The sequence below is a fragment of the Bufo gargarizans genome, chromosome 1 (assembly GCF_014858855.1).
Source record: "Bufo gargarizans isolate SCDJY-AF-19 chromosome 1, ASM1485885v1, whole genome shotgun sequence".
In the NCBI taxonomy this organism is placed as follows: Eukaryota; Metazoa; Chordata; class Amphibia; order Anura; family Bufonidae; genus Bufo; species Bufo gargarizans.
Window position 1 is genome coordinate 739,238,812 of NC_058080.1, and position 21,356 is coordinate 739,260,167.

The window sequence follows — 21,356 nt, forward strand, 5'->3', positions numbered from 1 at the left end:
ACAGTGGTAACAAGGCATGATGGATACATGTTCTCATTCTGTTTGCGCCAAAATCGAGACTCATCAGACCAGGCAAGATTTTTCCAGTCTTCAACAGTCCAATTTTGGTGAGCTTGTGCAAATTATAGCCTCATTTTCCTATTTGTAGTGGAGATGAGTGGTACCCGGTGGGGTCTTCTGCTGTTGTAGCCCACCTTTCTTTCCCATTCTGACATTCAGTTTGGAGTTCAGGAGATTGTCTTGACCAGGACCACAACCCTACATGCATTGAAGCAACTGCCATGTGATTGGTTGACTAGATAATTACATTAATGAGAAATAGAACAGGTGTTCCTAATAATTCTTTAGGTGAGTGTATAAGAGCATCACTTGGTCACTGAAGTCATGTTGGCATTATTTAGGGGTTGATTAACAGATGTGACATCACAAGTAAACAATAAAGTTCAATAAATTTTTTCCCACCTAGTGTCCTCTTCCAATCTCAGTTCTTAGGTTATACTCTCAACACAACAAGGCTCTTCTTCTCTTCCGAGAAATATAATGTAGTTGTTTGGCTGATCCAGGATAATTCCACTCAGAACATAAATATTCTTATTGGCTTTTAAGTTGGAGATGCACGGTGACATCAGATGATATGTTGCATTGTGACACTACATATAATGACTGTCAATGGGTCCACAACGTGACACGCTATATGTCATGACAGTCACATAAAATACAACACTTGGATTCTGGGTCGCAAATCATATGTGACTTTCCTATGATAGAACACAATACAAGTCATAGTCAACTACGACTTCTGCAGTTTGGCAGATATTTACTGCCAAATTTCAGCTCTAAAATAGCTGCATGACAGCAATTTGAAGACAAGTTGTGAGACTGTTAAGAGACTTGCAGTAATGTGATACATGTTGCCATGTAGCCCGAAATTTAATGTCTGTGAATAAGATGGATTTAAAATTCTTTTTTGCTCTTATCGCATTTCCCATGGGTAAAAATATTGTTTTTCCTGATTTGTTGAATTTTAGTTCCTTATTACAAAGCATTTTCAACATATAAAACATCAAAATCGCTTCTCTCCTGTGTGAATTTTCTCATGTCTAACAAGGTGTGAGTTTTTTGTAAAACATTTCCCACATTTTGAACATAAATACAGATTTTCTCCTGTGTGAATTCTCTCATGTATAACAAGATATGATCTCATTCTAAAACATTTCCCACATTCTAAACATGAATATGGTTTCTCTCCTGTGTGAGTTCTGTCATGTTTCATAAGATTTGATTTTTGTGCAAAACATTTTCCACATATTGAACATGAATATGGCTTCTCTCCTGTGTGAATTCTCTTATGTCTAGCAAGACTGGATTTATCTGTAAAACTTTTCCCACATTCTGAACATGAATATGGTTTCTCTTCTGTGTGAATTCTCTCATGTTTAACAAGATCTGATTTACTTGTAAAACATTTCCCACATTCTGAACATGAATATGGCTTCTCTCCTGTGTGAATTCTCTCATGTTTAACAAGATCTGATTTATATGTAAAACATTTCCCACATTTTGAACATGAATATGGCTTCTCTTCTGTGTGAATTTTCTCATGTGTAACAAGATGTGATTTATATGTAAAACATTTCCCACATTCCAAACATGAATATGGCTTCTCTTCTGTGTGAATTTTCTTATGTTTAACTAAATCTGATTTACTTTTAAAGCATTTCCCATATTCTAAACATGAGTATGGCTGCTCTGCTTTCTGAATTCTTCTGTGTGTAGAAAGTCTTGATTGTTCTGTTAACTCTTTACCACCCTGAAACCTTTTATCCCCTTTCTGACCTGTATTTGTGGTAACAATCTGTAATTGGTCAGGGGAAGGCTCCTCATGATGAGGGGGATTATATAATAGATCTGTACAGTGAAGTTCTGGGTGTACATTAAGGGTAATGATATTTTCTCCTGAAGAGCGCTGCAGGACATCTTCATCTTCTTTATAATTTAGTGATAATATAGTACTGCCCTTTCCATTTTTACTGGAATTCTCTGTGAAAATAAAAATTGAAATTTGTGATTATTTTTCAAACTACAGAGTGGACAAAACTATAACATTCCTATTAGGCTGTAATTGGATATATTGTATAAACCAGCTCTGCCTTTAATGCCACCAGATGTAAGGTAGCTATCCTATAAGTCAATGTCAAGCCTTTTAAACAGGTCTTGAGGCATAACTTGGATAATGATTATGTCAGCATCATTATTAGTCCTTTTAGTGTACCTGCTGCTGGAAACTCACACTGCTCAGTACAAGATGCAGTCTTCCTGGTTCTGCAGTGAGAGATCCTCCTTCCTCCAGCAGCAGGTTCAGTGTGTAATTACAGCTCCTAATTCCTTCTGCTGTTATTTTACTGCAGCCTGGACTAAGCTTGTGTGAGACAGCAGCAGCGGGGGAGGAGGTACACTGAAAGGAGCATGTCACTTAAGGAACAGATGGACACTGGGAAGGCACAGAGTGAGAAACAAAAATGGAAAATTGCTATGAGCACAAAGGGTTAAGACTCTGGTCATCTTAAAATTTGATCATAACCACCATCTATATTTATCAAAATAATGTGCCATGAGGTAGAGCACACATCTCAGTCTAAATGTATGGACACGACAATGCGGTCTGTATAGCCTTACAGCTGCACAGTCACCAGATCTTCAGGATGCAGTGAAATAGACAGAGTGAGGTCATCAATCAGAATCTGTAATAAAAGGTTTCCAGCACCTTGTTGGGTCCATTACACTAAGAATTCAGGATGTTCTAAGGGGAACGAGGGTCCTATCAAGAATTAAGAAGGTGGAGCTAATGAAGTGTCCTGTGAGTGCAGGTGATCATCACTGAGACGTCTGTGTCTGTACAATAATCACATGTGACATCGGAGCTTCCTGATAATAGTGGAGACTGGAGTGCACTGAAAGGAAGCCAAAAACACAACCAAACATCTTTAACCACTTAATTACTAGGCTGGTTGTCATTAAATGCCTTTTTTGTTGTTGCATTTCATTGTTACATTTCAAGACATAAATCTTTAATATTTTTGTCTGTGGCCGTACGAGGACTTGTGTTTTGCCAACAATCTGCACCTATACAATTACCCAGTCTGCATAGGGAACTTCACTACTCCTAACTTAACTTTTTCTTTGACTTGTATTTTGTGACATTAGTTGTATTTGTTAATGGAATCATTTACTTGTAATTTATTTTTAACTTTTATTATGTTTTGAAAGTATATAAAAAGCCCCAGCTATTTTTTTCTTGATATTTTCTTTGGCATTCTGTCATAAACAGAGTTCAAGTAAACTGTCATGTTCTGTTTAAGGGGCTGGGGCAACAAAGAGGGGAAGTCATATGGTTGGCAGATGCCAGCTGGATAAGGGGAACCCTTCATAATGTGATGAGGACATCTCCAATTAAAGAGCAGCAGCTGGTCATCAGATTCTCCTCATGCCCTGAAGGCACCAAGGACAGAATCTCAAGTCAGTTTCTCCATTCATGATTCCATACCTGTGGTGACATCTCCTGGAATGTCCTCCTCCACCTCACTCTTACACAGGGGATCGCCCATCATCCACTCTTCTTCATCCTCCACTTTAATAATAATCAGATCTTCTCCCTGATTTGTCATCTGTAACAATCCAGTACAATACAGCAGTCAGGTGGGAAATCTAGCAGATCCACATAAGAGACCCTCATAATCTATGGCCCCTCTATGACTGCAGGACCCCCCTATATAGCAAGTATAGGGCTCAGCTCCATCTACCTGAGGATTCTCTGGGACCTTCTCCTCTGAACAGTCCTGGGAATACAGAGGACGGGGACATCTCTCTGGTGGATTTCTCCTCCTGGATCCATCTGTGGGGACACAAGCACACAGTCACTGAATACATGGCCCCCTGTAGATCTGTATATAGATCAGACACTTCTCTCAGCTTCTTCACTTCTAGGTTTAGTTATCGGGGGAAATAGCAATATTCTGTTTCACACCACCTGTGCTGAGATGGAGTTCTTTGGATCTGTACAGAATGAAGGAGGAATTATTTCTTGATTTCTATGGAACGTTGACACTACTTTTGGGACAAAAGCTGAATCAAGCTTAAATATTATTCTATCCTCCAAGATTTTTAAATACAGTTCTCTGATCAATAAAGCCTGTATTTCTCCTATTCTTCTGGCAGAGTTTATGGCTACCAAGAAAGCCGTTTTCATAGACAACATTCTGATGTTTCATTCATAAAGAGGCTCGAAGGGAGGATTACTGTCACGCTCTGCTGTGGGAGGGAAACCCCCACACAGAACATAGGAGGTAAAGGGAAAAGCAAATAAGGCCTGAAAACTAGGGAAGTAAGATGGACACCTCCTAGTGAAAACCCTAATCAAAGCCCTGACTAACTACCAGTACAAACAGACCCCAGAGGTAGTTGAGTTCATACGGACGAATACCTAAAGTCCTATCTAACCCTAAAGGACCCTGGTACTAATGACAGGAATGAGACATCCTGTTCCTCCAAAATGAATGATGAACGTGAGTCTCCCTGAGGCCTAATACAAGATAACAAAGAAATCCACCAAACAGAAAAGCCAAAATACAAAAGGAAAAGGTAACACTTAACATCCAAGAAGCTATGGCATCAACGGAGATCCAAACACCAGCTATCCACAGGTCCAACTGAAGCTATAAACCGCACAGCAATGTGGGAGAAACAACTATAAATAGGGAAAGTTAAATGACCACAATAGCAACACCTGGAGGTTAGAGATGTGGCCAGTATCAGAAACAACACAGATACCTATTAATCTACAAGGCAAACATGTCAAACCAAACCACGAGTTGCCAGTCTAAAAGATCTCCTGCCACTCAATGTTGCAGGGACGTCGGTATGTCTCGGTACGTCCGTGACAATTACATAGGAAATTTAAAACTGAAGGTAAATCCCAGGGCGGAACTGACTTCTGTATGGAAGGACAGATTCTGGATATGGCCCTAGAAAAAGTTTCAATCCATCTATGTTCTGCCAATCGAAAGTCTAAAAACAACTTAAGGCAAAAATCTGTACTCTTATAGTACTAGGACTAACACCTTTGTCGAAACCTTTCTGCAGAAAATCAAGAATATTCTGAATAGAAGAGCCCTTTTGTTGAAGAGAATCATACCAAGAACAAACCTTTTTCCAAACCTTACCATATATGGCTGTAGTTACTTTTTAAATGTTTTACTTTGTTGCATGGTATAAACAACCTCTGGGTTTCAGCATTTGTTCCTCAGAAGCCATGCTGTTAATTTCAGTTTGTGCACTTAAGGATGCTTAGAGGGCCCTGCATCAGCAAATCTTCCTCTGGAGGGGGAAAAATGGCTCTTCCAGAGGTAGCTCTTTCAACACCGGAAACCATGACTGTTTTGGCCAAAAAGGAGCTCTCATTATTAAGGTTACAGGTTGTGATCTGAGCTTCTTTACGACCGCTGTTATCAGGGGTACCATTTTGGGGTAAATATCTTTTTGATAGCTTGTTATAAAGTTTTTTTTCGGTGACAACTAAGAATAAATTAGCAATTCAGATTTTTTTTTTTTACCACGTTCATCATAGAGGAAAATTTACATGATAACTGTATAGTGCGGGTTGTTACGGACACGGCGATACCAAACCTGTGGGAGATTTTTTTTATGCATATTTTTTTTCATTAAAAAGTGTATTTTCAATGGAAAAATGCATATTTTTTTGGGAATGTTTTTTATTAAATAAATGTCTACACACACATGTATACACTGCACATGACAGCTCTTACCTTGTGATATAAGAGGCTGGTGCTCCTCCATTACATGTCACTACACACACGTGTATACACTGCACATGACGGCTCTTACCTTGTGATATAAGAGGCTGGTGCTCCTCCATTACATGTCACTGCACACACGTGTATACACTGCACATGACGGCTCTTACCTTGTGATATAAGAGGCTGGTGCTCCTCCATTACATGTCACTGCACACACGTGTATACACTGCACATGACGGCTCTTACCTTGTGATATAAGAGGCTGGTGCTCCTCCATTACATGTCACTGCACACACACGTGTACACACTGCACATGACGGCTCTTACCCTGTGATATAAGAGGCTGGTGCTCCTCCATTACATGTCACTGCACACACGTGTATACACTGGACATGACGGCTCTTACCTTGTGATATAAGAGGCTGGTGCTCCTCCATCATGGCCTCCTTGTACAGATCCTTGTGTCCTTCTATATACTCCCACTCCTCCATGGAGAAATAGACAGTGACGTCCTGACACCTTATAGGAACCTGACAACACAATGACACCGTCATCACCCAGACCCCTCCAGTGCTGTTACTGGAGAATTTCCCAGCCTTCCCAGCAGTGTCACCTCTCCAGTCAGCAGCTCCATCATCTTGTGGGTGAGTTCTAGGATCTTCTGCTCATGTATCAGGGGGTGAAGGGGAGGCTCTTTGATGGGGGGAGGGGTCCTGCTCTGCCCTCCTGACTCCTGGAGATGGATGATGGGAGTCACACAGTCCCCCGATGTCTTCACTATTGTGTACTCCTGTGGATGGAGAGAGACACCTAGCTTAAAATAAATTCTTACGTGGACCATGGTCTCTCCTACTACTGTCATCTTCTATGTGTCTATATACAGTCGTGGCCAAAAGTTGACACAAATATTAGTTTTCACAAAGTTTGCTGCTAAACTGCTTTTAGATCTTTGTTTCAGTTGTTTCTGTGATGTAGTGAAATATAATTACACGCACTTCATACGTTTCAGAGGCTTTTACCGACAATTACATGACATTTATGCAAAGAGTCAGTATTTGCAGTGTTGGCCCTTCTTTTTCAGGACCTCTGCAATTCGACTGGGCATGCTCTCAATCAACTTCTGGGCCAATTCCTGACTGATAGCAACCCATTCTTTCATAATCACTTCTTGGAGTTTGTCAGAATTAGTGGGTTTTTGTTTGTCCACCCGCCTCTTGAGGATTGACCACAAGTTCTCAATGGGATTAAGATCTGAAGAGTTTCCAGGCCATGGACCCAAAATGTCAACGTGTTGGTCCCCGAGCCACTTAGTTATCACTTTTGCCTTATGGCACGGTGCTCCATCGTGCTGGAAAATGCATTGTTCTTCACAAAACTGTTGTTGGAGTGTTGGAAGAAGTTGCTGTTGGAGGGTGTTTTGGTGCCATTCTTTATTCATGGCTGGGTTTTTGGGCAAAATTGTGAGTGAGCCCACTCCCTTGGATGAGAAGCAACCCCACACATGAATGGTCTCAGGGTGCTTTACTGTTGGCATGACACAGGACTGATGGTAGCGCTCACCTTTTCTTCTCCGGACAAGCCTTTTTCCAGATGCCCCAAACAATCGGAAAGAGGCTTCATCGGAGAATATGACTTTGCCCCAGTCCTCAGCAGTCCATTCACCATATTTTCTGCAGAAGATCAATCTGTCCCTGATGTTTTTTTTGGAGAGAAGTGGCTTCTTTGCTGCCCTTCTTGACATCAGGCCATCTTCCAAAAGTCTTGGCCTCACTGTGCGTGCAGATGCGCTCACACCTGCCTGCTGCCATTCCTGAGCAAGCTCTGCACTGGTGGCACTCCGATCCCGCAGCTGAATCCTCTTTAGGAGACGATCCTGGCGCTTGCTGGACTTTCTTGGACGCCCTGAAGCCTTCTTAACAAGAATTGAACCTCTTTCCTTGAAGTTCTTGATGATCCTATAAATTGTTGATTGAGGTGCAATCTTAGTAGCCACAATATCCTTGCCTGTGAAGCCATTTTTATGCAATGCAATGATGGCTGCACGCGTTTCTTTGCAGGTCACCATGGTTAATAATGGAAGAACAATGATTTCAAGCATCACCCTCCTTTTAACAGGTCAAGTCTGCCATTTTAACCCAATCAGCCTGACATCATGATCTCCAGCCTTGTGCTCGTCAACATTCTCACCTGAGTTAACAAGACGATTACTGAAATGATCTCAGCAGGTCCTTTAATGACAGCAATGAAATGCAGTGGAAAGGTTTTTTTGGGATTAAGTTAATTTTCGTGGGAAAGAAGGACTATGCAATTCATCTGATCACTCTTCATAACATTCTGGAGTATATGCAAATTGCTATTATAAAAACTTAAGCAGCAACTTTTCCAATTTGCAATATTTATGTAATTCTCAAAACTTTTGGCCATGACTGTAGATCTCAGATTAGAGGTAGAAATCCTCCCTCCAGGCCGCACTCCGCCATCTCATCATCTTGTTCCCGGCCCTTCCTTCCTGGGTACAACGTGCCTACTTACCTTCTCATGGCTCCTACAACATGACTATTGGTCACTGGTCACATGACACATCACTCACCATATTGGGGGCTGATCTTCAGGTTCTCCATCACTTGGAAGGTCTGGAGGCCGTTCTCCAGGACCCTGGACTCTTCCTATCACTTCCTATGATGGATTCTCCTTCCCGATGTCTGACTTGTTACAGAATACAATAAAGAGGAGAGAAATCTAGAAAAGTTTACCTCTCCGCTCAGCAGGGAGATGATCTCCAAGGTGAGGTCTAATATTCTTCTGCTGATCTCCTTCCTGTCCATCCTTGGCCGTCGTTCAGCAGAAGAGGAGAGAACTGGAGGAGCTGGAGGCTTCTAGTACTGCAGGCGCCTTTATGAGAAGAGGAGAGGAAATCATTCAGGGAACAAGACCAGATGTCACCTCCAGAACCACACTTCCTGAGCCTGGAGGGGACCTGCTTCTCAGAGCCTCCACCACATGGATTCCAGGGGCCCCAACATGGAGATTTCTGGTGGCTCCACAGGAGATGAATGTCTGATAGATGCAGGTCCCACCTCTGGGCTGTGCTCAGCTGTGTCCAGAACTCCTAGAGAAGAGACTGGAGAGAGCTGAGCTCAGGCCGGGCCCCGCTCCATTCATTCTCCTCCTGGAGGCAGGGGCCCCTCACCAGGACAGTCAAGGGCCAGCGAATGATGACAACCCCCACTATCCCCACTACTCCTCCCCCATCATACTAAGCTGAGGAGTGGAGAAGGATTCCCTGTGTGTAATGGAGGAGAATCTCCAGAGGTGACATGTCTGAGCTCTCCACCACACTGTCTCCTCACAGCTCATCTTACCTGCAGGCTGGAGGAATGGCTGATACCAGAGAGAACAAGAGCCCTGACTACCGACCAGGACCTGCCCAGTATCTGCTGCACTGCCAGAGCTGAAGGACCTGGGGTGACGTCACCGTCATGTGATCAGTGGAGGGGGCGGGGCTCAGCAGTTGTGAGTATAAGAGGTGATGAAGGACCTGGTGGTGATGTCACCGTCATGTGATCGGTGCAGGGGGCGGAGCTTAGCAGTGGAGAGGATATCATTACAAATCAGCCCTTACAGCTCTTGTATGACATTTACATTATCAGTAATTCACATCATGTGGTCTTTTTACACCTGCTGTTGATTTAAAAATAAACTTTTATTCTAATTCTCATTAAATAGTATAACTTATACAAACTGTAACCTACAGACACACTGGGCCAGATTTATCATGACTCTGACAGCTCACTCAACTTTCACATATGGCTAAAGTCAGATTTATGATCGGCCCTTTAAGACTGTAATAAATGTGGTTTGACGGTAGCAGTTTATCCGTCAGTAAGCAGCTTTACAAAAGTTGCACATCTTTACGAAAAAGTCGCATGTTCTATAAAAAAGTCTCATAAGATAAGCATGGTCATCACTGGAGTGAAATTGCGAATTTTTTTGCTACTTTTTTGCGACTTTTTAAATAGTCCCAATAGTAAATCTGTCTAGAGATTCATTTACATAAGAAAACACGCCCACTTTCAGAAAACTGGCGAGCATAGTGCAGAGCAGAAAAATTTTGTGCGCAATTTTAGCGTTTGCGCATTTTTTTGCGACTTTTTCACTCCATTATTCTGACTTGAGCTAATGATAAATCTGGCCCTGAGTTCGGAAAAAGTTTTTTAACAGTAGAAATTAATTTCTGAAGTTATTACACAAAGTCTCTCAAGACTTCGCGAAGTAATAACGTCTGCTCATCTGAGCCAATACAATCTAATACTGTACGGAGAGCTCGCTCCGTACAGTATTCAAAGGAAGTTTTATGCTTCATCCGAAGTCGACTTGCTCATCCCTAGTTTTGACAAAAAGGACCAGGTCACTTTGCACACCAGGATTTAGCTACATTCACCAGGGTAAGACTATATTCACATGAACGTACTTTGTTTCCATGTCCGTTCTGTTTTTTTTTTTGGGCGGATTGGATGAGGACGCATTCATTTCAATGGGTCTGCAAAAAATGCGGACAGCACACTGTGTGCTGTCCCCATCTGTAGGTGTAACATCCCAGAGTTATGTTACGAAACTCTTTTACCCCGCTACAATCTCTTAAGGGCAGTAACATTGTCATCCTGTGTAATTTCACATCATATTCTCACAAATGTGCATTATAATCCTTGTTACATATGTATTGCTCTAATTCTCTATGTTCACTAGCAGGTGGCAGCAATGTGTTCAACAGGGACGTAGAGACAGTTTATTGTTTCTAGACTGGAATCGTTTATTCCAGTTTAGTTCCCCCCCTCTTTGAGCAGAGTGGGCTTGCCCATGTCCTGCCTCATGGGGAGAGAAGGAAGTTAGAGTTAGTGTGCCAGCCACCCCTGCTTGGGGAAGGCTGTGCTTGTAGGAGCTCCCAGTTATAGGGATCCAAGCCAGTATCTTGACTCGGATGAGACAATTGATTATCATTTCCAGCCTGAGCCTTGCAGCCTCAGCTGGTAGAAGCAAGCAGCCACCTCCAGTATTCCAGGAAGAAGCATACCCTGTGAGCATAACTGTGAGTACCGTCTAGAGACCAGGAGAAGCCAAATTCCTCCTCAGCTAGTCAGTCCTCAAGATAGCAGAAGATAGTAAGCGCAGAAGATATAAATTCCTGCCACATTACAGAGCCACAAGCAGACGACTTATCCTGCAAAAGCTCCAGGCTCTGATAGAGCAGAAGATAGCTTCCTGCCACACATTGCCAATACCTGCTGGGACCCAAGACTATTGCTGTATCTCGCTTGGATTAAAGCTGCGACCAGTAAAGACGAGTTTGAACTTTACTAAAAGTCTGGATCTCAATTATTGCTGCAAATCCCTCAATTACTCCTACTAGCAACACACTAATTTTATTGCAAGTGAGCCAGGATCCAGGAGTCCAGCCGTACTCAGGTAGGAGACACCGTTGACACTATTGCCACTTCCATACAGAGACATTACACCACTCTGGCATTCCTAGCGTGAGGTACAACACCTTAAAGGGCCCTGCGACAGTACCCTGCGCATGCTGCAATTGGCGTCACAAAAAAAACTATAGACTTTTATACCCATATCCTGACCCACTGCATAATTTGGCGTCCGTGTAACTGCACCCACGGTCCAGCTCATTGTATATGTCTGTTCTGTAGCCCCGCAAAAAATATAGAGCATGTTCTATTCTTGTACATTTTGCGGTCAAGGATAGACATTGGTACAATGGATCCACAAAAAAAACATGCCAAAAGGATGTCATCCGTATTTTTTGTGGATCAGTGTTTTGCGGACCGCAAAACACATACGATCGCGTGAATGTAGCTGTCACGGAATGTGTACAGGTAACAAGGCAAAACAACATGCATAAATGACTCGCTGGATCCAAAAGCTAAGGAACAAAAGGGAGACCCTGTAGAAGACCTGGGACTTTCCCTGGCTGCTCAGCCTATGCATAGATCCGAATGGTGGAGGTATGCATATGCACGAACCTTGACTATATAACCCCTGAGCACCCTACAATAGTGAGGGGACACGACCTCCGGCTCCCTACACCAGACACGGAGGGAGTCAGGGTCACCTGGGATCCAGCAAACAGAAAATAACAGATAACAGTATAACACTTAACTTTGTAGAGGAGAGGAGAACCAGATGGGCATGCACACATACTCCAGGAAGAAATATAAGCCGCCCAGAAAAGCCTTCTGGGGAAGAATTTAAAGGGAAGCAATTAGTCCAACACATGACAGCTGAGAGAGACTAACGAGAGGAGGAGCTGAATACCACAACACAGAAACTCAAGGGGAAGGTTCTGAAAGGCCTCTGTCAGAGCTTCTCAGCTGTCTGGTTGTGACAGTACCCCTCCCTCTACGAGTGGACTCCGGACACTCAGAACCCACCTTCTCAGGATGGGACCTATGGAAAGCCCTGATGAGACGAGAGGCTTTAATGTCTGTCACTGGGACCCACATCCTCTCCTCAGGACCATACCCCTCCCAGTGAACAAGGTACTGAAGAGAACCGCGGACAAGACGAGAATCCACAATCCCAGAGACCTGAAATTCAAGATTCCCATCAACCATAATCGGAGGAGGAGGCAAAGGCGAGGGTACAATGGGTTGAACATAAGGTTTCAATAAGGACTTATGAAAAACATTATGGATCTTCCAAGTCTGAGGAAGATCAAGACGGTATGCAACAGGATTGATGACAGACAGGATTTTGTAAGGCCCAATAAACCTAGGACCCAACTTCCAGGAGGGAACCTTCAATTTGATATTCTTGGTAGACAACCACACCAGATCACCAACATTCAGGTCCGGACCAAGCACACGTCTCTTATCAGCCACACGCTTATATCTCTCACTCATGCTCTTTAGATTATCTTGAATCTTTTGCCAAATAGATGACAAAGACGAGGAGAATCTGTCCTCATCAGGTAAACCAGAAGACCCCTCTCCCGAGAAAGTCCCAAACTGTGGATGAAACCCATATGCACCAAAAAATGGTGACTTATCAGAGGACTCCTGACGACGTTTATTTAAAGCAAACTCAGCAAGGGACAAAAAAGAACACCAATCCTCTTGATTCTCTGCCACAAAACAACGCAGATATGTCTCCAGATTCTGATTGACGCGCTCTGTCTGGCCATTCGACTGCGGGTGGAAAGCAGAAGAGAATGACAACCGAACCCCCAAGCGAGAACAGAAAGCCTTCCAGAATCTGGAAACAAACTGCGTGCCCCTATCAGAAACTATGTCTGAAGGAATACCGTGCAATTTGACAATGTGATCAACAAATGCCTGCGCCAGCGTCTTAGCATTGGGCAAACCAGGAAAAGGGATGAAATGCACCATTTTGCTAAAACGGTCCACCACCACCAGAATCACAGTCTTCCCCGAGGAACGAGGCAGGTCCGTTATGAAGTCCATGGACAGATGTGTCCAAGGACGGGAAGGAATGGGTAAGGGAAGGAGAGGACCTGATGGCCGTGAATGAGGGACTTTGGCACGAGCGCAAGTCTCACAGGCTGCCACAAAACCCTCAACCGACTTACGAAGCGCAGGCCACCAGAATCTCCGAGCGATGAGATCCAGTGTGGCTCTTACCCCCGGGTGCCCAGCAAGGACCGTATCGTGGTGTTCTTTAAAAATCTTGTGTCTTAAAGCGAGAGGCACAAACAACCTCCCAGGAGGACAAAGATCAGGAGCCTCTGACTGGGCTGCCTGCACCTCTGCCTCCAATTCAGGAAAAAGAGCAGAGACCACCACACCTTCAGCCAAAATGGGACCCGGGTCTTCAAAATTCCCGCCTCCCGGAAAACAACGTGACAGGGCATCTGCCTTCACATTCTTAACTCCAGGGCGGAACGTGACAACAAAATTAAACCTAGAAAAGAACAACGACCATCTGGCCTGTCTCGGGTTCAGACGCTTGGCTGACTCCAAGTAGGCCAGATTTTTATGGTCAGTAAATACGGTAATAGGGTGTCTGGCTCCCTCTAGCCAATGGCGCCATTCCTCAAAAGCCAACTTGATGGCCAACAATTCCCTATCTCCCACATCGTAATTTCTCTCTGCGGAGGAGAGTTTTCTTGAGAAAAAGGCACACGGTCGCCAATTGGCAGGAGAGGAACCCTGAGACAAGACCGCCCCCACACCCACCTCAGAAGCATCAACCTCAACTATGAAGGGTAACGAAACATCAGGTTGCACCAAGATGGGAGCGGAAGCAAAACTCTCCTTGATATCAGAAAAAGCCTTACGCGCCTCTACTGACCAAGAAGAAAAATCTACCCCCTTTCTGGTCATATCAGTGAGTGGTTTAACAATAGAAGAATAATTCAAAATGAACTTCCTGTAATAATTGACAAAGCCCAAAAAACGCATCAGCGCCTTTTGATTCTCAGGAAGCTCCCACTCAAGCACAGCGCGGACCTTCTCGGGGTCCATGCGAAAACCAGAAGCGGAGAGAAGAAACCCCAGAAATTGAATTTCTGGAACCGCAAACACACATTTTTCCAGTTTCGCATATAATTTATTCTCCCGCAGAATGAGCAAGACCTGACGTAAATGTTCCTTATGAGTTTTGAAATCGGGAGAAAAAATCAAAATGTCATCCAAATACACCAATACAAATTTTCCCATCAAATGATAAAAAATGCTGTTCACGAAATGCTGAAAAACGGCTGGGGCATTCATCAAACCAAAAGGCATAACCAAGTTTTCAAAATGGCCCTCAGGGGTATTGAAGGCCGTCTTCCATTCGTCCCCTTCTCTGACCCTGACCAGGTTGTATGCCCCTCTTAAATCTAATTTGGAAAATACTTTAGCCCCAACAACCTGGTTAAACAGGTCCGGGATCAGAGGAAGCGGATAAGGGTCACGAATTGTGATACTGTTCAGCTCCCTGAAATCCAGACAAGGTCTTAAAGAACCATCTTTTTTCTTAACAAAGAAAAAACCAGCGGCAACAGGTGACTTCGAGGGTCGTATGTGTCCTTTTCTCAGACTCTCAGAGATATAAGCACGCATAGCGATCCTCTCAGGTTGGGAAAGATTGTATAAACGAGATTTAGGCAGCTTGGCATCTGGGATGAGATTAATAGGGCAATCGTACTCCCTGTGCGGGGGCAAATCCTGAACTCCACTCTCAGAGAAGACATCCGAAAATTCAGAGAGAAAAGATGGTACAGTCTTAGAAGCAACCTCAGAAACAGATGTCATGAGGCAATTCTCTCTGCAAAAGTCACTCCAACCATTTATTTGCTTCGCTTGCCAATCAATGGTGGGGTTATGCTTAGTGAGCCAGGGCAGCCCCAACACCAGAGGGGTGGGCAAACCGCTAAGGACGAAACATGACACATCCTCAACATGAGCATCACTCACAATTAAACGGATATTGTGAACAATGCCCTTTAATGATTTCTGAGAAAGTGGAGCGGAATCGATAGCAAAAACAGGAATATCCTTTCTCAAAGCGCACACCTGGAAACCATGAGTTATCGCAAATTGATTATCAATGAGATTGACCGCTGCTCCACTATCCACAAAAATCTCACAAAAAATGTTCTTGCTCTCTAGCGCCACCCTAGCCGGCAGGACAAAACGGGAACTACAAGCAAACGGAAAACCTTCAATTTCCGCCTCAACCCTGCCAATAGTAACAGACGGAACATTCTTCAAAGATTTTTTCCTCTTTGTTTCTTTATTATACCCAGAGAACTGCCTGAATCTCCTAGAGGGACAAATGATTAATACCTCCACAACAAAAACAAACCGTCCCATGCGGGCTGAATCTTCTATTGTCAGAAGCAATCAACCCCAGCTGCATGGGCTCCTGCTCAGAAGGGGCTGACGGCGACTGAGACCCCTGCGCACAGAATGGGACCGCTGCACTGTCCTGGGACTGCGTATGACAGGAAGGAGACATCTCTCCTCTCTCTCTAAGACGCCTGTCAATACGAACGGCCTGAGACATAGCAGAGTCCAAAGAAATAGGCCTTTCATGAAAGGCAAATGCATCTTTCAATCCCTCTGAAAGACCATGGCAAAATTGACTTCGGAGTGCAGCATCATTCCAACCAGTATCAGCTGCCCATCTCCGAAATTCTGAGCAGTATATTTCTGCGGATTGTTTACCCTGGCATAGGAGACGTAGTCTAGACTCCGCCAGAGCAATACGATCCGGATCATCATATATCTGACCCAGGGCTAAAAAGAATTCATCCACTGAACGGAGAGGCCGTGCCCCCTCCGGCAGCGAAAAGGCCCAGGACTGAGCGTTACCTCTGAGCAGCGATATAATGATCCCCACCCTCCGTTCCTCATCTCCAGAGGAAAGGGGAAGAAGGCGAAAATGGAGTTTGCAAGCCTCTCTAAAACGCACAAAATTCTCACTACCCCCGGAGAACGTATCCGGGAGCGAGATCTTAGGCTCAGAACAAGCTCCATGAACGCAAGCTGAACCGGTCACTTGAAGCTGAGAAAAAGTCTTACGGAGGTCAGCTACCTCCAATGAAAGACCCTGGAAGCGTTCAGCCAAAAGTGAAATCGGATCCATGCTTAAGACGGTTTTGGCGGCTTATAATGTCACGGAATGTGTACAGGTAACAAGGCATAACAACATGCATACATGACTCACTGGATCCAAAAGCTAAGGAACAAAAGGGAGACCCCTGTAGAAGACCTGGCACTTTCCCTGGCTGCTCAGCCTATGCATAGATCCGAATGGTGGAGGTATGCATATCCACGTACCTTGACTATATAACCCCTGAGCACCCTACAATAGTGAGGGGACACAACCTCCGGCTCCCTACACCAGACACGGAGGGAGTCAGGGTCACCTGGGATCCAGCAAACAGAAAATAACAGATAACAGTATAACACTTAACTTTGTAGAGGAGAGGAGAACCAGATGGGCATGCACACATACTCCAGGAAGAAATATAAGCCGCCCAGAAAAGCCTTCTGGGGAAGAATTTAAAGGGAAGCAATTAGTCCAACACATGACAGCTGAGAGAGGCTACCGAGAGGAGGAGCTGAATACCACAACACAGAAACTCAAGGGGGAGGTTCTGAAAGGCCTCTGTCAGAGCTTCTCAGCTGTCTGGTTGTGACAGTAGCCTAAGGATACTAAATCCTAGTGAGCAGAGGGACCAGACAGGGCGCTAGTTCACGAGGGACGTCGCAGGGTAAGGGCTCATGCACATTACTGTATTTTTTTTCCATTTCCGTTCCCTGTTTTTACAGGTCAGTATGCAGAACCATTCACTTCAATAGGGCTTAAAAAAAATTCAAATGACTCTGTGTGTATTCTGTGTCTGTATGGCCACATGAACACGTCCTATTCTTGTCCATTTTGCGGACAAGGACAGGCATTGTTACAATATATCCACAAAAAAAACATATGCAACACAGACGTTACATGGAGGTTGTGAGGAATATGTGGAGTTATGATTTAATTCCTGCCATTTGCTCCAGGAGTGGGCAGTGGAGATCACGCTCCACAGGGTGAGCCTGCTTCAAAGTGTGGCCACATGTTTACCTTTTACACCCCACTCAGCCACGCTGGCAACTCAATTTTTTTGGCAGGATGAATGCTGGTGGTGGGGGAGTGGGGGCTAAGTTGCTCAACAGAACAAAAAGAACTACCTAGACATCATGGAACCGGGAGTTCATAAGAAAGACGGACATGCTCCTAGTTGTCGTTTGCGGGTAGGGTGCAAGGAAGGGGAGATATGGAGAACTCCCTGTAGGAACCAAATGACGGTGCCATGTTTCGTCTCCAATTGTAGCCGGAACCCAGCTGGATCCGTTGCTGCCAGAACCATCTCCCTATGATTTTCCAGTGAGGAGCTATGATCCATAATGGGTTTTTGGATTCTTAGCTGCCTCACCAGAGCAAGGGGAAGTGGGGTCCTTCTTGGGGGGAGGGAGGGGAGTGACCAACTACAGGTGAAAAGGCCCACGCAGGCCACAGGCCAGGGTCTTTCTCTGAAGGGGTCATATCGTATAATGTGTTTGGAGGGACCGTGGACAGCCTGCTGATGTCACTGATCCGGTGTGGTTATAGCATTCATCATCATAACCAAAAGGACTACTCATCTACCCGGTAACTGATATTTGAGGAAGTTGTGGCAGACTACCGGGCTGGCAGGGCTCTGTTCACTGGGGCAGTGAAAGGACCCTCTCAGCTGGTCAGGGTTGTGAGAGAGTGTGGAGTCCCGCCGGAAGTAGCATGGACCACCCTCTCTCACTCCCCGTGCCTTCTTGTGCCCGTGCGGAAAGGAGGTGTCTGTGTAAACTGTGCCAAGCTGGTTCTCTGCTCCTTCTCTGCACCTGGACATACAGTCGCTGTCATCTTCTACTGAAGCCCCTGCAGATCCCACACTCTAAATCCTCAGTCTAATAACAGAGGATGTGATGTCATGCGTTCCAGCGTGGAATGCGCTCCATGAACATCCATCAGGCACTCTCTCTTCAGTTCAGTCTGTGGCTTTCCCCATATTTTTGAACTTTATGATTATCAATAGGGAATATAAAGCTAGGGAGCACATTGTTCATTATCCCCTGAGGAAGCGAGATGTGAAACGCGCGTTGGGGTCTGAGCCTAATGAACTAGGTTTTGTATGCATTGCACTAGGCACTTTAAATATTATTCATTGTAGGAGACCTAAGTGATATTAATTAGTCTTATTCCCTAATCAGTTCTGTATTCTATGCTCTGCACTGGGCACTTTTTGAATATCCGGTTATGTAATCTGTGGGGAATTGGATCGTGCACAGGGTGTAGCATTGGTCTGCACCTACTTCATAGATGGGCTCTCCTTTTGGTGTGTTACACGTCCATTGTGGTTCTATTCGTTCGTATATGTACGGCGCTGATACTGACTTTTTAATATTATTTGACAATAATAGGACATGTTCTATCTTTGAAAGGAATGGAAATACGAAGGCATACGGAGTACTTTCCGTTTTTTTAGCGGCTCCATTGAAATGAATGGTTCCGTATATGGTCCGTATACGGAACGCAAAAATTGGAACGTAAACGGGGAAAAAAAACGTTTGTGTGCAAGAGGCCTTAACCTGAGATCTGGTAACTGTGTGGCTGTAGGGCTATACAGAGCGCATTGTCATGTCCGTGAATTCAGGCTGAGATGTGTGCTTTAGGCCACATGCACACGAACATTGTTTTTTGCTGTCTGCAAATCGCAGATCCGTGTTTCCGTTTTTTTGTGTTCACATCTGTTCCGTACATCCGCAAATTATGTAGGTTGTGTTTCCGTGTGCCTTCTGTTTTTTTGGGCGGTCCGCAAAAAAAACTGAAAGGTGTAATATTGAAATTTAAATATGCCCACCCAGGATACAGGTATATACGCTGGTCATCGGAGTGTTTGGTGGCCATTTTCTGCAGACTTTCCAGGCTACAGAGTGTTGTTTGATTCCTTGGCTTTCAGTTCATTGGATTTGTGCGTTTTTTGTCTTGGTTTGACCATGGAAGATGACTCGGAGGATGAGGCCATAGTGTACTGGCTTTATACTAGGCGACGCGGACAGCAGAGGAGACTTTGGGTCCATCCTATTATTTCCCAACGGTACACGAAAGGCCACTTCCATACCCTCTACACTGATCTTCGTCAGCATTCTGAAACGTTCTGGGCGTTCTGTCGGATGTCTACCTTTGATCGCCTGCTGTCGTCTCCACATACTGTCCTTACCTTCATGGACACCAATATGAGGCTCAGCATTTCTCCAGAGGAAAGGCTCATCGTCACACTGAGGTCAGTAATATGCTATTTTATTGCTACCGGTAATGTATAGGGCTTACGCTACACATGTGGTAATGTAAACTGAACTTTCTATTCTTTGTCCTTTATTTATTAGTGCTAGCTTTCATTTCTATAGTTAGTAATTGTAATAGGCCAATGAGATGTTTGTTTGGCTTGTTATACTTTTTCAGTATGCAATAAACCCCTATTATTATTTTATTTGTTTTTTCCACAGATTCTTGGCTACTGGGAACTCATTTGCATCCCTGCATTTTGAGTTTCCTTTGGGAACCTCAACCATATCTCGGATTGTGCATCATACCTCTGAGAGGCGGTAATGCCACAGCCCAAGGCGGAAGATTGGGTTCGGATCGCTGACGGCTTCAATGAATGTGCGCAGTTTCCGAACTGCATTGGAGCACTGGATGGCAAGCCCATTCGTGTTAAGAAGCCGCCTCACTCTGGCAGACGATACTTCAATTATAAACAATATCTTTCGGTAGTACTTTTGGCTTTGGATGATAGCAACTACCGGTTTATAATGGTTGATATTGGGGCCTATGGAAGCACTTCAGATGCTCGCATCTTTAGTGCTTCTAGATTGAGTGAGCGGCTTTGTGTCAACCAGCTTGCCCTGCCCGAGCCCAGAAGACTGCCCGCCCGGATATGCAGGTCCGCCAGGCTCCATTTGTCATCGTGGCTGATGTAGGGTTTGCATTGACTCCCCATGTTATGCCGCCCTTCCCCAGACGCAGTTTGGATTTTAGGAGGCGTATTTTCAACTACCAGTTGACTCGTGCCCGTCGGTATGTTGAGTGCGCTTTTGGCATACTCTGCAGCAAGTGGCGGGTATTTGATTCATCCATACAGATGGATCCGGAGAATGCTACCCTGGTGATTCAAGCTTGTGTTGTTCTACACAACTTCACCAGGATGCACAACCCTTTCTCTGCTGTTGACCAGAACCAATTTCCTACATCATCAGGTGTGGGTTTGGATCTCACCCTGCATAGACGACCTGGTACTGCAGGCATTGCAGTTCGGGAAATGTATGCAGACTATTTCAGCAGCCCAGAGGGGGCCGTGCCATGGCAGTTGGACGCTATTCGTGGTGGGGTTTGCTATCTTCTGGCCTTGGTAGTATTTTTTTTTATAGATAGCTTCTGGAATTTATGTTGTAGTTGAGTGTAGGGACTCACAAGATAATGAGGACCCTTGACAAGGGGTGGTGGACTGAGGCTTTTTGGCCTTAAAAACATAACTAAATTCTGCTTTAAATTACTACAGATGCAGTTCAAACTGTACTTAGTAATACATCATTATATATATTTTCAATCTTGGCCAAAAAAACATTCAAATACCTCATTGAAATAAGAATTATTTTATGAAGTATGAGAATTATTAAATTAATATGACTTGGTATATTGTGTGTGTCTATCTTTTATGTAAAAATGGATATAAATGATTACATAATTGATTTTACAAGCAAGATCAACAGCCAAGTGATTTTAACATAGGTTCTTTACTTATACAATAAAACTCAAAAGTGCAAAAAATAGACAAACCATATCTGAAATTTTTTCAAATACCTGAATAATGTTACAAATGCAAATATTCTTACAAATTTAACAAATTCCTCGTAAATGAGGTTGGTCCATAAGAGGATCCCTGCTGAATATTCCCCTGGTCCGGGGCCACTGGTGTGTAATGGCCCTGGAAAGTGGGTTGTGAAA

At 44.2% G+C, this 21,356-nt stretch overlaps 1 protein-coding gene across 1 annotated transcript; it reads right to left on the minus strand.

The window, feature by feature from the left end:
• Positions 1–270: 270 nt before the first annotated feature.
• On the minus strand, positions 271–3,717 carry LOC122924937 (gastrula zinc finger protein XlCGF17.1-like). Its single transcript, XM_044276471.1, has 2 exons — positions 3,545–3,717; positions 271–2,040 (listed from the first exon to the last, which is right to left on the minus strand). The coding sequence occupies exons 1-2, from the start codon at positions 3,663–3,665 to the stop codon at positions 1,064–1,066; spliced, it is 1,098 nt and encodes a 365-aa protein (XP_044132406.1). The 5' UTR covers positions 3,666–3,717; the 3' UTR covers positions 271–1,063.
• Between the last annotated feature and the right edge of the window lie 17,639 nt (positions 3,718–21,356).

Excerpts from the sequence above, each read along its gene's own strand:
- LOC122924937 (XM_044276471.1), bottom strand. The coding sequence starts at position 3,665 with ATGACAAATCAGGGAGAAGATCTGATTATTATTAAAGTGGAGGATGAA. Across the intron at positions 2,041-3,544 it reads TCCAGGAGATGTCACCACAG|AGAATTCCAGTAAAAATGGA; the intron begins GTATGGAATCAT and ends TTATTTTCACAG.